This window comes from Agelaius tricolor, unplaced genomic scaffold (assembly GCF_023055355.1).
Source record: "Agelaius tricolor isolate 1412-34295 unplaced genomic scaffold, bAgeTri1.0.p SCAF_13, whole genome shotgun sequence".
Taxonomy (NCBI): Eukaryota; Metazoa; Chordata; class Aves; order Passeriformes; family Icteridae; genus Agelaius; species Agelaius tricolor.
In genome coordinates, this window is record NW_027269273.1 from 3,414,980 (window position 1) to 3,431,542 (window position 16,563).

General features: G+C 46.4%; 1 protein-coding gene across 9 annotated transcripts in view; it reads left to right on the forward strand.

Annotated features, from left to right (window-relative positions):
* The window catches only part of COL13A1 (collagen type XIII alpha 1 chain), a 54,175-nt gene extending 37,863 nt beyond the window's left edge, over window positions 1-16,312 (forward strand). For 7 of the 9 annotated variants that reach the window (XM_071438432.1, XM_071438438.1, XM_071438436.1 and 4 more), the window contains 10 exons: window positions 1,163-1,204; window positions 1,688-1,714; window positions 2,962-3,042; window positions 5,335-5,370; window positions 7,438-7,491; window positions 7,769-7,822; window positions 8,581-8,616; window positions 11,314-11,400; window positions 15,400-15,438; window positions 15,869-16,312. In XM_071438432.1, coding sequence (XP_071294533.1) covers window positions 1,163-1,204; window positions 1,688-1,714; window positions 2,962-3,042; window positions 5,335-5,370; window positions 7,438-7,491; window positions 7,769-7,822; window positions 8,581-8,616; window positions 11,314-11,400; window positions 15,400-15,438; window positions 15,869-15,871 — 459 coding nt within the window. In that variant the 3' untranslated portion in view covers window positions 15,872-16,312. Of the gene's footprint in view, window positions 1-1,162; window positions 1,205-1,687; window positions 1,715-2,961; window positions 3,043-5,334; window positions 5,371-7,437; window positions 7,492-7,768; window positions 7,823-8,580; window positions 8,617-11,313; window positions 11,401-12,299; window positions 12,378-15,399; window positions 15,439-15,868 lie in introns of all 9 variants that reach the window. The other 2 variants (XM_071438433.1, XM_071438434.1) reach the window with 2 other exon arrangements.
* Window positions 16,313-16,563: the final 251 nt, after the last annotated feature.

Consider the following 16,563-nt stretch of genomic DNA (forward strand, 5'->3'; position numbering starts at 1 on the left):
TTTTTCAGAAAATGTGACAGTGACACTGGTAGGGCCCTGCTCCGTGTTCCTGCGTGGTCTCAGCAGCAGGGGAGGGGTGATGTGGCAGCAGTGCTGCTGGAAACTGGGACACCCCCTCTGGTGACACCCCCTGGCTGGGGACAGCAAGCCTCATGCTGTGGGGCTGCAGCAGCACCTCTGGCTCCTGATCCCTCCTTTCCCTGACACAAGAGCAGTCTGTCTCACCAGCCCCAAGCAATAAGGGATGCCTAGGGAAGAACAGGTCTTGGAAAGCATAACAAATACTTTCCTCAGCATTTGCAGTAAGTGATTTCCTGGCAATTATTTGCATGTGTATATATACACATGTATTTTTTTTCCCCAAAGATTTTGGTGTTCTTGAATTCACCTGTTCTTCCCTCAGAGCTCACCCCTGGCTTTGGAGTGCCCTGCAGCAAGAAGTCCCACAGGCTACTGACACCTGTGGAGCCAGACATCTTCTTTAATATCTTTTGCTTTTTGACCCTATGTGGTATTTTTGGCATCCCCCATCATGGGGAGGAAAGATGAATCTGACTTGATGTTTTTAGAAGGTTAATTTATTATTTTATGATCTATATTATATTAAAGAATGCTATGCTAAACCATATTAAAGAATAGAGAAGGGATACAGACAGAAGGCTAAAAGATAAGAATGAAAACTTGTGATTGGTCATTAAGTTAAAACAATTCACATGTTGGATAAACAATCTCCAGTAGCAAAACACAGGAGAAGCAAATGAGATAATATTGTTTTCCTTTTTTTTTTTTTTTCCTGAGGCTTCTCAGCTTCCCAGGAGAAGAATCCTGGACAAGGGGATTTTTCAGAAAATATGACAGTGACAACCCTATGCCTCCTTGTAGGAATGGTGGTAGAGAAGTGGAAGTGGACCTTTCTTTGGAAAAAACCTCACTGCTTTCCCTCCTCTTAAAGATTGGCAACTTTTACATAACCCTCCCCTGAGTGCTGCTGCTGCTTCCCAGCCACTCAGTCCTGGTTTGCTGCTGCTTCCTAACACAGTCCTTAGGTGGAATCCAGGTTTCCCAGGCTGGCAGAGGAGCTCTGCTGTACCCTGTGTCCTTTCTCCCCCCTGAGCAGCCCCACTTTGCCCCTGAGGGTGACTTCTCTTGCATTGCTTTCCAGGTGTCTGGGCCCCCTGGCCCTCAGGGCCCTCCAGGACCTCCAGTAAGTTTGAGTCATTCACCTGAGGAGCAAGGGAATGGGAATGGGATTGGAGCAGGCAGTGGCTGGGGAGGATTCTGTGTGGAGACAGCCAGAACCTCTTCACTGAAATGGGAACATGCTTGGCATCACTGCCAAACCCACCCCCAGGGTAGGTCAGGGCTGGGAGGGCAAAGAAAGAAGGTTTTGTTAGCTGGAGATGAAAGGGAAGACAGTAGTGAGATGGGATGGATGGGATTAAAGGGATCAACTGCAGAAATTGTCTGAACAGCAGCCCTGGCCCCCTGCCAGGGTGTGCTTGGCAAGAGGCTCCTGGGTGGAGGTGAGAACAGGACATGAAGTCCCCTTCCACAAATAAAGAGGCTTTGGGGCTGGGGGTTCCTGCCCCACAGAGCAAAACCTTTGCACTGCATGCTTCACTGGATTCCTGGAGTTTAAAAACATCCTGAAACATTGCTTACATCTTGTCTCTCCTCCCAAATACAGGGTCTTCAGGGTGTCCCAGGACCCAAGGTAAGGGTACAAAGTATCACATGCTGTTGTTGTCCCAGGTGCTAGAATTCCCTTCACTAACATCTTTGTAGTTCAGCTGGTATTTTTTCTTCCTTCTTGGTAAGAGGATAAATCCTTCTGGATATTTTCTTGAAGGAAATGGATTAGCAGCTCTCATTTTAGGACCCAGAAAGACGGTCATTCCCTCCAGTTTTAACCCAGAGAAGTGGGAGTTCACTGGTTTGTGGAATTCTGACCATGAGAACACAGTTGAAATCTTTGTCTGGAGGGTGGGGGTCTGTACAGTGGGATGAATAGTTTGCCCCACAGTCGTAAGGAACTGAGCTCTAGCTAAAAATTGATCTTAAAATTACCCTGTACATTCTGTTGTAAAGCACTTGAGAACTTCACCATCCTTGGTGCTGAGAATCTTTCTAATCTCCATCTAAATGCTCAGCCTGCACCATTGGCTTGCTCACTGTAAAACTGTTTCCTACACAAAAAAATATAGGGGAGTGGAAATGTTCAAGAGAGCTGCATATTTCTGGTGACATTCTGGGCAAAGATTGGAAAATGTGCAAAGTGTCTTAATTTTAATTATTCTTAGTATTTGGCCACCAGCATTGTTTGGGCACCAAAAGGGATGGGTGTGTTTTAAAAAGCCTCATGAACAGCAATGAGGAGGAAAGAAGTTTTGGGTCCATTTTGAATTTAAGTAAAATGAGTATTATGTTTAATATTGCTTTATAGTTTATAATGGAGAATTTTAAATATACAGCTGGGAAAAGAATGCTGAAATTGTTTTTTTCTGCAATGTTGAAACTGATGCCATAGCATTTACAAAAGTCTCTCCAAAAATTATTTCTGTGTGATTTTTCTTCAAGGCTTGTAGACACCTGTCACTCACTTCCAGTGGATCCACATCTTAAAATGTAAACCCACTGTATCAGATAACTTCTGGTTATTTATATTTATATATAAATATATATACAGCAACAGCAGCAGGGAGAGCAGCACTGGAGTGAGCTCAGCTCTCCTCTGAACATCTTTATCTCAGGGCCTGAGTCTCCTCTGATTGCCACTGAGTTAGAAGAGGTGTTCACACAGGGGCAATTGGAATGACAGTGCTTTTCTTCAAATTAGGCTGGGAATTGGGCTAAAGCATTGCCCTGCTGCCTCCTGCATTGCCAGTGCTCTCTGAGGGGAGGAATGTTTGTTATATAAGTGCTGTTCTGGTGGGTTTATTTTCTGCTCCATCCTTCCTTTAGGGGGAAGCAGGGATTGATGGAGTGAAAGGAGAGAAGGGTGCCCAGGGTGAAAAAGGAGACAGAGGGCCACTGGGATTACCCGTAAGTATCCAGGAAGCAAGCAGCACTTTGGGAGCCAAACTCAATGGCAGCTGTAAAAGGATCCCTCAATAGGACAGGCACGTGGGGATTTGCTATGTAAAGTCAGAGAAAGAGATGGTCTATAAATAACTGTGCCTTTGCTTTTTAAACCCAAAGCCTCGATTTCTGTGCTGAGCCTTCAGCTTCTGCATCTGTTGAATATATGAGTGATCACTTTAGTTCCTCCTGCTTCTGGCAGGACTGGGGAAATCCAGCAGTGGCTTTCCTGGGGGTTCTCTGCACTTGAGGGCAAGATGAGGGACATAAGTCAGAGATGTGGAAAGAGAAAAACCTTCCCCAGCCATTTGTGTCCTGGGCTAAGCTTTGTACAAAGCATGGTGGTTCTTAGTGCAACCAGCTTTGATAGCTGGAACATTCCTGTCCCTTCTGCCATGGGATCAGTGCTCCCCCTGGCCCAGCTTGTCCTGCTGTGTGTGAGCTCAGCTCATTAGCCTGGGGTTAGAGCACTGCTGGCTTAGCAAGAGACATTGGGGCACAGTGTATTACAGAAGAGTTGCAGGAGCTGTAGATACAAACCTGATGATGAGTTGGTGATAGCCTAGTCCCACCCAGCTGTTCCACCAGCCCCCAGGTTCTCTCACCATGAAAAGCACTGGTGGCACAGTAGACCTTCCCCCTTCCCCAAATGTACAAACACTGCAGAGTTCATCTCATCTGCTTGTTGTCCTGTGTTCAACCACCCAGATCCCTTGTCCCTGACTTTGGCTGAAATGTGTGTCTTTGTCTGTAAAATGTTTTCCTCCTTTAGTTGTGCAGAGCAGTGGTTCCCTTCTAGAGCTTGGATGAATCCCCTCTGACTCCAGGCTCTCAGATGAGCCCAGCCTGAGCACATTCCCTGGGGCTCCAGGCAGAGCAGTGGGGAGGAAGGGCTGCTGCTTTTGGAAGGCTCACAGGCCAGGGACTGTGCCTCAGTGAAGCAGTGAGAAGTCAGAACCCAGTCCCCTGAGACATGCAAATGGACATTTTCTCTGTAAATGGTTATTTTCCCTCAATCCTGTGGGGTATCCAGACAGGGGAAGGAGGCCCTTGTGACAGCCCAAGCAGAATCAGGCCAGCCATTATCCCAGCATCTCATCCTTGTGGCAGGGAATGTGCTAGCTGCTGCTCCTACAGCAGTGAGCCCCATGGGGGTCCTTGGCTTTTCCCATCACTCTTCCTGGGCTGTGGAGGTGGGAATGCTGGCTCAGAAGGGCCTTCTTAGGAATGTTTTGTTGGGATCAGCAATATTGGCTGGCCAGCCAGGCAGCACAGCTCCTAAGATCAGATTACTGTGGAACTTGTACCCTTCTTCAGAGCCACTTAACTCTCTCCATAAGCTTTTCCATGCCTGATCCAGTGTATCTTCAGCCTGTCAAACCAAATGCAGTGCCAAGCGAGTTCTGAAATATTTCAGGCTGTAAAATCCTGAAGCTGGATCTGCTGCCTTTTTCTCTGACTTGGGGCTTGACATCCCACTGGAATTCCAGACCTGATTATCTGCAGTAGCCTTGGCTGACAGGGTGAGGAGCTTGTAATGCTCAAGTGGAGGAAAGCTCAGGATTTGGTACTTATATCCTACCACAGTTTCCCTCTCAACCACTGTCTGAGACAAGGCTTGATGGGCCTTGGGCAGAACCACTGTCAGGCCTTGTGGATGAGGAAATTCAGGGCAGGAGCTGAGCAGACTGCAAGGGGCCACTTGATCTCAGGCTGGTGTAAATTTGCACTGGTGACACAGGGAGATGAGCCACCTGTTTCATAAGCCCCCAAACAACTGCATGTGGAGTGGAGCAAGCCTGCAGCTGACCTAGTGGGCACCACAAGCTCTGGGTTTCATGGTAGCAACTTGAACAGCTGATGGCTCTGCAGTGCCTGTAAATGCCTTGGTGAGCAGAGGCCTCTGAGCCTTGTGTCTCACCTGTGTTGCCCAGCCTGCCACAAAGGCAGTGCAGATTCCAGCTCCACTGTCACATTTTCTTTTCACCACCTGTCATAGAACAGCTGCTTCCCCAGGAGTTTTCCTGGTGGCATTGAGTGAGGGAAATTTGCACTCTTAAGAGGATATGAAAGTTGCAGGTCAACATTACGTGTATTCAGTGTTTCTATGTTTTTGTTGGTTTGTTTGTAAGTGCCATCACTTGTCCTTAATTTTTGTTAATTGCAAGCATTTGTTTGTCTCAAGTCACTGCTTGACTCACCTCTCCCCTCCCCTCTCCTCTGCCTTGTTTTTGTGACCCCTCCCTGCCTGTTCAGGGTGCTTCAGGTTTAGACGGCAGGCCTGGACCAGCGGTGAGTTCCACTTCTCTGTTACCCCATGTTTGTCCTCCCCACTGTCATGACTCGTGTTGTGTCTTCCACCCAAGTCTTGTTTATACCAGCAAAAATCTTATTTTTACCAAAGCAGGCTTGGGAGGGGGTTAAACTTGAAAATGAGGAGTGTTATCACACCCTTGTCTTCTTTGATGCTACCAGTCTGGATGCTGGGATCACAGCCTGCTTGTTCCACTCTGTCTCAGGAGCAAGAGGAATGAAAGCTCTGCATGATTCCATGATGCTCTGTTCTCCTGTCCTCTTCATCCTGGCAGGTCTCCAACCTGTCATTCTCCATGAGATGGGAGAGGGACTCATCATCAGCAACTGTAGGCACAGCACAAGGGGGAATGGCTTCAAAATGAAAGATTCAGTAGGTTTAGGTTGGATATGAGGAAAAAGTTCTTTATTGTGAGGCCCTGGCACAGTTTGCCCAGAGCAGCTGTGGCTGCCCCTCCCCTGGCAGTATTCAAGGCCAGGTTGGACAAGGCTTGGAGCAGCCTGGTCCAGTGGAAGGTGTCCCAGTTCATGGGAGGGGGTTGGAATTAGATGATCTTCAAGGCCCCTTCCAACCTAAACCATTCTATGATTCTAAGTAATGCCAACCTGGTTCTGCAAACCACTCTGCTATTCTTGGGTGACAGCTGTTAAATAACAGCCAAATATTTTTAACCCCTCTTGGGAAATCACAGATCACCCATGTAGAATCCATTTGGCTATTTAAAAACAAAAAGCAATTTCTCCTCCTCAGTGTAGCTGGGAATCATTTCAGCTGCTGTGACTTCTGAAGAGAATCTGAGTGGCAGCTTATAGAGCCACTTGTTTGGGGAAACTGGAGATACAATTTTATAGATGTGCAGGGGAGATTTCAGTGTATTCCTTGGCAGTAAATGGTGCATAAGTGAAGGCAATTAAGATTTCCATGATTGCAGGGATCTAAGGAGAGCCTGGTTTTTCTCTCTGCCACACTGAAGTTGTGTGCTGCGTGAGCTGCTCCTCAACTTGTGTTCTGTGGATCTTCTCTGAAAAGCTCTCCTGATCCACATGAGCTGTCCTGCTCTCATCAGAGGGGTTACATTAGTGACCAAGCATTGCAGACTGACATTAAAATGTACAAGACCCTTTGCTTTAAGGCTTTTAGAAAAAGACTCTCCTTTTTGGGAAGCTTGCTCTTTGGCTCTTCCTAGGAGTCAGGCAATGTGCCTCAAAACAATCCCTTTATTGAGGCTCCATGAGGCCATTGTAGACCCATAGCTATGTGGTTTAAGGAGTGTGAGTTGGAGGTGCTGCAATCCTGTTCTGAGCCAGAGGGGCATTAATGAACCACCATGCTGCCAACATTCAAGATTGCTTTGATTGATTTCCCAGAGGCCAGGCAAGCCTCAGGAGCACCAGCAAGGAGCTTTGCTGTGCTGGTGGGAGATGGGCTCTATGTCAAAGGCTTAGGAAAAACACTGGGTTTTCCTGCTGGGATACTGGTGGAGTGACAGGAATGGCAAAGGAGGAGCAGAGGGACTGGAGGATGCCCCTCCCAGCTCACACCTGTGCCTGTACACATCCAGCTCTGCAGCCTGGGCTCTGTCAGCTTGCATGAACCACTGACCCAACACTTCCCATCTCCTCAGCTACACTGACTCCAGGAGGGGGTGGAGAAAATAAGGAAATAAGCAGAAAGAAAAGCAAATTGTTTATCATGTAATTCTGCTACAGCTTTCAGCCTTGTCTGGTGTAGCCTAGAAAGAAAGAAAGAATTCCTGTTTGTGGAGCTGGTAGAAAGGCCTGCTGAAATAATTGTCAGGAGAGAGCTTGACAATTAAAAATGAGGCTCTGTAAGTGGTGCTGGTGTGATCCAACACAGCAGTTCCCATGGTCCTCAAATTGCCTTGCCAGCCACAAATCCATCTCCACCAACACTGAAAGCTGTAGTGCTGCTAGGTGCCTTCCTCCACCAGCCTGTGCTTTTCCTAAGGGAGCAGCAGTGTCTCCTGGCTTAAAGGAGGCCTGAAATAAAAGCATCCTGATGTGTTTTCCTTCCTACAACTGCAGGGTATTCCAGGACCAATTGGGCCTTCAGGACCAGCAGGACCAAAAGGAGAGAGGGTGAGTTTTCTTCAGAACTGACAGATGCTCTAGAACTTCTCTGAAGATACCACAGCTCAGGGGATAGAGGAGCTCCAGGCTTTTCCAGAGCTGGAACTGCCCTCTCCTAGTTCATACAAGAGCCTCAGCTGGGCCTCTTTGGTGCTTCAGTATCTCATCCTTGGGGGTTTTCTGGTGCTTTGAAATGCATCCTTTGCTTTTTCTTCTATGGTGCTCTGCTGCCTGTTTGTACTAAATAGGAATGTGAACAGTTTCTGCTCTTTTGTGTCCATTTCAGGGCAGTAAAGGAGATCCTGGAGTTGCGGGACCAATGGGGCCAGCAGGGCTTCCTGTAAGTATGGAAATCCTTGGGATTTACCTCCAGAGCCTGTTTCCTTGCTGTGCCTGACAGCTGAAGATGCTCTGTAATTGTGTTTGCAGCCACAGCTGGGTTTGCTGTAACTCAAGTTACAAGATTGTGTTCACTATGGCAGTGACAGGAAAAGCTGAGTAGCTTCAGAGCAGACTCAAAGTGATGTGGAGGAGGCTGAAAGGAAATTGTAAATTCACCTTGGTCCTTGAACTACCTAAAGAAGCTGTGTGGGACTCCAGGATGTGTCTCTTAGTCCAAAATACTGCTTTTGAGCAGCTCCCTTACCTTTCACAGCCTGGGTACCTCCCACCTGTCTGAGAGAGCCCTGTGTTGTCATTGCAGGGCCCAAAGCTGCCTTCAGTGAGGTTAATTCCACTCTCTGGGGTTGCTTTTGGCAAAATGGGGCCAGTGTTGGCGCTGTGGTCTCATGCAGTCCTGGAGTGGCTTTGTTGTTTAACACAAAACAGGAAGGGTTTTGCATGCCCATAACTCATTTATTTCTTATCTGAGGAGTCCATGGAGTAGGTAGTGGTAATGTTACCCCTGGATGGTCTGATGGAGGTGAAGAGGAGGTTCCCTGTTGGAAAAGTTTTGTTTATTTTTGACATAGCTATTGCTACAAATGTAAAAAAAACCCAAAACCCAACAAAATCCTGAGCACACATTCCTCTCTTTAGTGAGAACATGGTGAAATCTGCTTGTTTTGAAATGTTTCTTTCTGTGTTGATGCATTCCAGGGTTTACAAGGTCTACCTGGTGACAAGGGAGTCCGGGTAAGTTAGCAGCAAACCTTGTGTGTCATTGCTAACACCTGAACTCAGTGCCAGCCCAGTGAACTCCTGTGGCACCAGCATGGCTTTGTGTGCCATACCTTCATCCCAGTTACTTCACACACCTGTGCTTTAGGTGTGAGACCTGTAGCTCATTCCATCACCTGCAACATTGGGCTGCACCTCGCTGAAGGCTCTAGGAGGGATTTTCTGATGTGGTCACACCTCTGTTCTGACTGAAGCACAGGATTGAGTCAGGCCAGCCTGGTGTGCCTTAGGAAATCCTGCTTCCCTAGTTCCTGGTGTGTGTAGGGATTCCTGGGAGAATTAGCTGAGGTGCAGCCAGCAAATCTTATTTCAGTACTTCTAAATTATCCCTGAAGCATGAAAAAGAAGGTTGTCTTCTACCAGACAATCCTGCAGAGAATTTGAAAGATGGAAATTTTGAAAAGATAAATTCAATTTGCCTGTCTTGAAGAATCAGGCCTGGAGTCTCCTCAGGCATTGTCCTGATGTGATGGTGAAGAGCTGGGTCAAACCCAGTGACAGGAATGGCAGCTTTCCTGTGTACCACCTGTGTTATGGAAAGATAAACATTGCTAAGAAGTGTCTGTTGAGAAGCTCCTTCTTTTTCATCAGGTTTTCTTTCCTGTTAAGGCTTTGAATCTGGATATTTTTGATAAAAACATTTAGGAGCTGTGGTTGCATATAATTTATATTTAGAAATATAAATTACTTTTGGATTTGAGTCTGTAACACTACAATTATATAAATGTCAAGAGGTTCAATACAGTACAAGTGTCTGTAGTCACCTTTTATTCATAAGACTTTGGCATCACCTAAATTTATCTGGAGGTGTAATTATTTATAGTGCATGTGCCCATGTGATGATTTCATTATATGGATTTGCTTTTGATGTGTAGTGAGTGTTCTCTATCCTCTATCTGCAATGGGTTTCTGACCTTACTCTGCACAGAAAGGACAGTTCTGGACAGCACTAGCCAACTGGCATCTTAAACTAGGGGAGAAAGGTTCAAGTTTCACGGAAACACCTAAGTTCTCCCCTTTTTTAATCATTGCATTTCTGGCTTTGCTTCTTAACTTTCACTTCACTTTTGTTTTGCACGTGTGGCTTCTTCTAAGAAACTGTCATTTTTAATTCCTGGACTTTTTCAGTTGGCTTTTGAACTGAGTGCCTTAGTTAAAAGAAGGCTCTTTCATTGGCTTTCATTAATGGGATTTCTCTGAGCTCTGGCATAAAAGCAAGTGAAAACTGGGAGAAATTGCAATTCCTTGTAGAGGATGAGCTGGAAAGCACGAATGGGGAGTTTTGCTGGCATGAATGCACTCTGCCTCACTGCAGCCCAGGGTTTCAATGGAAAAGTGAGAGAGACTCAGGAGTATGAATGGGCAAGTAAAATATCTTAGGGGACCCTAGAGAATACCCCTTTTGCCACTGACCCTTTGTACAGGGGTTTCCCCTTACTCTGAAGTCCCAGTTTGCCAAAATCCTCTCTTTTTCTCTATGCTTTTTAAATCCCAGGAATGCTCCTGCTGCTCTCTGCTTGGAGCAGATCAGCATGGCTGTGTCACTAATGGCAGGGGGAACAGGCAGCATTTTGTGAAAGCCAGCTGTAAAAGTGGGAACCCTGAACTTGTCCTGCTGCTGTTTTAATGCTGGGGGTTTGTGTGTGTTTGTGCATCTTCCTTGCTCCTACAGGTCCACCTTTGTCCCCTTTATCCCTTCCTCCTCTTCCACTTTTCTTCCTGGTTCCTTCCTCCAGAGCAACCCATGCTGCATTTTTCCTGGATTATCCTCTCCATTCCAGTGCTTGGTTCTGGGTGATTTCTCCTCATTGCCTCTCCTCTCCCATCCATTTCTCTTGCCAGCTTTGGGTTTAACACTTTTTTTTTTTTTTTTAAAGAAGCAGCAGCCTGTGCTGTCTGATTTTATCCCTTAATTCCTTTAACACTCCCCATGAGCTCAGTTCCCTGTGCAGCAGCCCCTTCCCCCTGTTGGATGCTCAGCAGCTTTGAGAATTTCCTGTTACACAGGAGGATTTGGTGTGGCTGTAACTGGCAAACACCACACTATGCCCTGCCTTGTGCTGCCACTTAAGGATCAGGGACCAGTTGCTGCCCTGTGGCTGTGCTGCCTAGGATTACTCCCTGGTCCAACAGGTTTTTTGGGAGAGCACAACTCAGTGCATCCCAAAGGACAGCCAGACTGACAGACCTGGCTGACAGGTCCCTGAGTGAGACTTTGTGTCAGAATGGGAATTCAGAGGGGTAAAAAAGCATCCCAGTGCTATCCCAGAGCCCCAGTGCAGGAGGGACCTTCCCAGCCAGCTGGAGATGGAGATAAGGAGGCACAGTGCTGGCCAGAGGGGTGGTTTCCATCCTGGCTTCCCATCCAAGGTGCCCTCTCTGATGGATGGGAAGCCCTGGGAAGTGGTGTGAGGATCCCTTTGGTGCTGAGCCCTGTCTGTGTGGGACTGCAGCCACAGCCACAGTGTTTATGCAGCTCAGCCACAGCTCAGCAGCTCCAAACATTGATCTTCTCATCTCAGAGGGAGATTGATTTTAAAATGTTTCCTAAATGTTTATCCTTTTTTAAACTATCGCTGACATTTGTTTGAAATGGATGATCCTAAAGCTTTTGTGTATTCTTTTTTTCTTGGACTAAACTATTATTTACAGGGGGAGAGGGGCAAGAAAGGCTCTAGAGGGTCTAAAGGGGATAAGGGAGACCAAGGAGCACCTGGATTAGATGCACCCTGTCCGTTGGTATGTCCTGTTTCATCAAATGTATTGTTTTAAGATGTGTTGATGGGGAAGACAGAAGGAAATCATAACATAAATAATGGTCTTGCAAAAGTACAACATTTGGATAAGCCCAGCTGGGTTCCCACCACAGCCTGTGGGACCAACTGATCCTCTGAGAGATCAGGCTGCTGAGTGACCATGGTTATGTTCCTTCCTCTTCCAGACAAAGGTTTGGGTACATGGGGTGTGCCATGTGCTGGGAGCTCAGGGCTCTCTCCACTGTGGATCGAGCCCTGTCTCCTTTGCTGCTGGCTCCAGCTCTTCTCTGGAGATGCTCCATGGGATCAAAGCTACCTGACAGCAAAACTGCAATGTTGGTTCCTTGCCTTGGAGTAACAGCCAGCTGATGTGATGGCCTGAGAGCACACAGGGCACTTGAGCTGCACTACCCAGAGGGAAAACAAGTCTCAGTTATCCTAAATGGGATGTGTTTCTGTCAAAACAGATTGGCTATAAGTCTGGATGAGTGAATAAATACAGGAATATGTGTACATTTTTATCTAAATTCATATGCTGCAGCAAACACTGCCAGAAATCTGCTAGCAGTGCCACAAATTCCAGGAGTACTTGGGGATCATTCTTTTAGAAATCCAGCTGCCGGGTTTCTCAGTGAGGATGGGAGGAATGGCTGATTTTGGAATGGAGGAAGCACCATCCCCATCCTCTCAGAGAAGCATCTCCCGGCTCATAGAGACAGAAACTGCTGCTGCACAGCTCAGTGTGCAGACAGGACTCAGTGCTGGGTGTGCAGCTGAGTGCTCTGTCTGTGCCAGTCCCAGCAGGCACTCAGCCTCTCCTCCTGGGGCGTGCAGGTGCCTGGCACTGACTGAAATAACGATAGTGGTTGATTTCATGAACAGGGTCTCCGAGGTTTTAAAGGCGAGAAGGGTGAGCCGGGGTTACCTGGGCTGGACGGCCTGGATGCCCCATGCCCATTGGTATGGTGTATACCTTCCCTTTCCTGCATGCTCGTTTGCTTTTTGCCTCTTGGTGCTGTTTTCTGATCCTCCCCAAACAGCTGCATGCCCTGGAAACACCTGGCAGTTCCTTCCTTACCTGTTTCCAGACTCCCTTCCTCTCATTGCTGCTGGCAGAACCAGGCCCTTCCCTTCACTCTGATTCCCAACAGCTGTCAGCAGCACTTTGTGGCATGAGGAAAAATAGAGTTGGAATGTGGTTTTATTTACAACTGCTTCACTTCTTCCTTTGCCTTCCCTTTGACAATTTCCAGTAAACCAGTGTATGCAGGCCCAGCTCTACACTGGCTTGGCTTCCTCAACAAGGAGCTGCAGTGCTTGTGTCCTTCATTAACTCTGTTTTTAATTGCTTGTGTGTGTTGAGCACAGCCTGACATGGTTCCATGTGACCTCAGTTACCCCATACATGAAGATGACTGAAAAGAATAGTTATCCCATTAGTAAGCCCATGTGAAACATAATGGGGACACTTAACCTCCCTGCTGGATCATTCCTATTTATGACTCTCCCCAAAAGTCCAAACTGTACCCATAGCATCCAAAAAACTGGAATTTAGGATTGCCTGTTTCCCAATATCCATCTTATTCAAGTGATAAAATGATTATTGTATTAGTGCCTGATCTAGCCCAACTGTTGTAGGACAAAAGTATTCAGAAACACTTAAGCCCAACTGATTTCTTAGTATCCCAGTAAAGGTCACCAATTTATTCATTTTCTCTGAGTTTTCTGGAGATGCAGCATTTAGGTGACGTTTTTGCTCTCTGGGAGGGTCTCAACATCTCCATAATAGAAAGAAACTTCTACTCCCCTGCCCATCCAGCCCTGTTTGGCATGACAAGGTTTGCTTGAGCATGGTCTTTCCAAGCTTTATGCTCACTTAAGGAGGTTTGATGCCATCTGCAAGGGATGGGATTTGTTAGTTCAACTAGCTGGGAAAATGCATCCCAAAGCAAAAAGCCACATTTAATTTGAAAGGTTTTTCTAGTTTCTAGTTTCTTGAGAGAAAAAAAAAAAAAAAAGCCATGAAATTGCCATTAAAAGCCTTTGTTATTTGAGCTTTGTGAAGAGCTGACATAATTTTCCTTCCAGTGTTCCCTCCTTTGGGTGCTGCCATTGCCTATTTGGGACAGTGACCACTCAAAGTCTCAGTTGCTGCTCTGTAAATTCTGGGTAGTAGAAACTTATGCCAGTCCCCCAAGTGAAACCATCCCTGCCCAGAACAGTGCTCAAAGGAGGAAGACCTCAGAGCCATGTGTTTTGTGTCCCAGTGATCACAGCCAGGTTTCTGTGGAGTAACTTCTGGCTGAGTAAGGCACCTGATTTCACAGGTGCAAGGATTCCACCAGTGCCCTGGCAGGTGACATTTCTGGTTTTGTCACTGCTCCTAGTGAGGATTCACCCCACGTGGCCATAATAGAACTCACACTTCTTTTCATACCTATTTTCATTAAGGGAAACTTGCCAGAAAATCTGATAAAACATGGATGCTGTTATTTTTTATACATGGTGTTCTGGCATGCAAGCTTGGGAACGTGAATAAGCATGTTTTTTGATCCAACTAGGTTAAAAGCTTGGCATCCAGCTGACACATCCATGTGTGTAGCTCATGGAGGCTGTGAACTAACTCTTGGCACATGTGAGAGATGTGGAAGGAGATCCTTGGCACTAACAAGCACGTCATGTTTCCGTTCTCGGCACATTCGCCCGCAACAAACACTTCCTTGTGACCCTGGTGTTCCTTTGATCCCTGAGCTGTGACTCCCTGGCCTCCCATTCCTTCATACACCTAACTTCCCATCTCCTCCTGCCATGCACTGTACCAGCCATTCCTGTCACCACCAGTGTACCAATGGGAACACCACAATTTACCCAGTAAATAAGTTGGAATTCTGTATTTCCACATAGTTGGGAGGGGAGGAAACAGCACAAGGAGACCAAAGTCCAAAAAATGCATTTGAAAAGCAAAATTGTTTTAACATCATGGCAATGTTCAGTACATCAGCCCCCTGGAAGTGCATCTCCAGCAAATAGTTCATTTCTCAATATGTTACTGTGCATTTGCTTTTCTGTTTGTATTTTTTTGGGGTTTCCTGGGGAATAGTGATAGACCATGAATCTGCCACGTGCACAGAGCACAAGAATTTGACTTCTCATGTCAGACATGTATTTCCTTACACCTGATTTTATCTGCTGCTCCCCAGAGCACCTTAGCACTGGTGTCATATGTAGCCCATCAAAGAGGGCTGCACAGGGTTGCAATTAATGGCAGTAATCTACAAAAGCATTTCCCAGCCATGGAGCCCAAGACATCACGGGTGCAGAAGTGCCAGGGGCTTTCCACAGAAATCCCACTGATGTTTTTGAAGCCAGAGTCCCTTTTCAGGGAGCCAGCTGAGACATCCTGAACCAGCTGAGAGGCTGCTGTAATTTCCCTGGAGCAGGATCTGCCCAGAGGCAAGAGGGGGTAACTGGGCAGTGTCTCCCATGACAAAGCAAACCCTTTAACAGGGCAGGAAGGAAATGAAGATTTTTTTTTTCTAGACCCTCCTCAGGTCTGAGGTTAGTGCTGACTCTGGGATTGGCTTTTAAGCTCAATGTTACAGAGCCAAGCCTGAGCACACAGAGCAGCCACCTCCCACTTTCCTGTTTATCTGGCTGAGCTGGACCTCCTGTGGTCCTTCTCTTCTTCCTTCAAGGAAACCTGGGCAGACCCTTTCCTAGGGGAGGGTGGTTCTCGGGTACATGAGCCCCTTGCACAGCCTGCAGGCATTTCCCCTCTTCACCCCAGCCCCTGCTTCAGGCTGCACTGGTTGTGCCAGCCAGAAGTCTGGGTCATCTGAAGGATGAGGAATATCTCTCAGACTATTCCTCCAGCCCAGGTTCAAACTGTTTGTTGCAGTAACAGTTAACCCATGCCTTCCTTTCTCTGTCTCTGTGCTACTTTCTCTGTCCTAAACTGCTATTTCATCCATCTTTTCCACAGGGAGAAGATGGCCTTCCAGTTCAAGGCTGCTGGAATAAGGTAATTTGGAAATGTTGCTGTGCCAAGTTGGCAGTGCCATGGGTCCTGCTAATGTTTTCCATGAATCTGCCTAAGGGCAGAGGAGGTGTGGATGCATGGATGGGATTTCCAGGACTGTTTCCCAGAAAAGAGGCAACCAAAACTCCTCCTTAGTTAAATATCACAGTTCAGCTCAAAGGAGAGAACTGTACCTGTGGCCTTTGAGCTGCCTGGCCCAAGGTGCTCTCATCCTTGCACAAAGATGAGATTTCCTCCTGGGTTCTCTCAGACACTCCCCAGGATCTGGCCCACCTTCAGGAGAGGTGGAAAGGGTCCCTGCTGGGATCCATCACAGCTCCTTTTCCTCCTGGAGAGCCCAGAGCCAGCTTCCCTAACAGTGTCCTTCCCCCTGTGAGCTGTCACTAACACTTGTTTATGTTTTCTTTTGCAGTGATGATTCTAACCCTGGACTGACCTGTGTGTGTTACTGTACATAGAATATTTATTTTTATACGGTGTTCTTCTCTGAAATGCCAAAAGTTATGCATTTTTACAAATTATCAAAAAGTGGCATATTTTTTTGTACAGAAAATACTAGATCTCCCTTTTTCCCCATTTGTCAGTTCTCTGTATGATTCTATGTCTGCATTACGCTTGTTTTGTCATGGAGTACAGCTGTAATATTTACATGATATTTGTGCACACATGATGAATATAGGAACTTAATAAATTATTGCATTTAAAGTGCCCAAAGGAACTGCCCTGTATAGATTTAAAGGTCATTTTCATTTTTCAAGCTGGATAATTCAAGAATATTTCAAAATATTATGTATTTTTTATTAAAGTGAAATATTAACACTTCTGTTGTGATGAATTAAAGTGTTGCTGAAAAACCTCCTAGTAGTCCCTGTGCACTGGGAATGTAGAGACACCATGATTTAGAGTTATCCTCCCATGACCTGGAATAACCCTCATGACAAGGAGCCCTGGTTGGCAAAAAATTCTCATCCCTTTCTAAATTGTAGGCTTTCAAGCAGCTTAATTAAAGCCTTATTTAAAATGAAGCATAATGCAGCATACCTTGATATCCTAACAAATGTTTGTAAAAATCAATCCATGTGGCTTTTTAAAATGTTAACCAAAGGT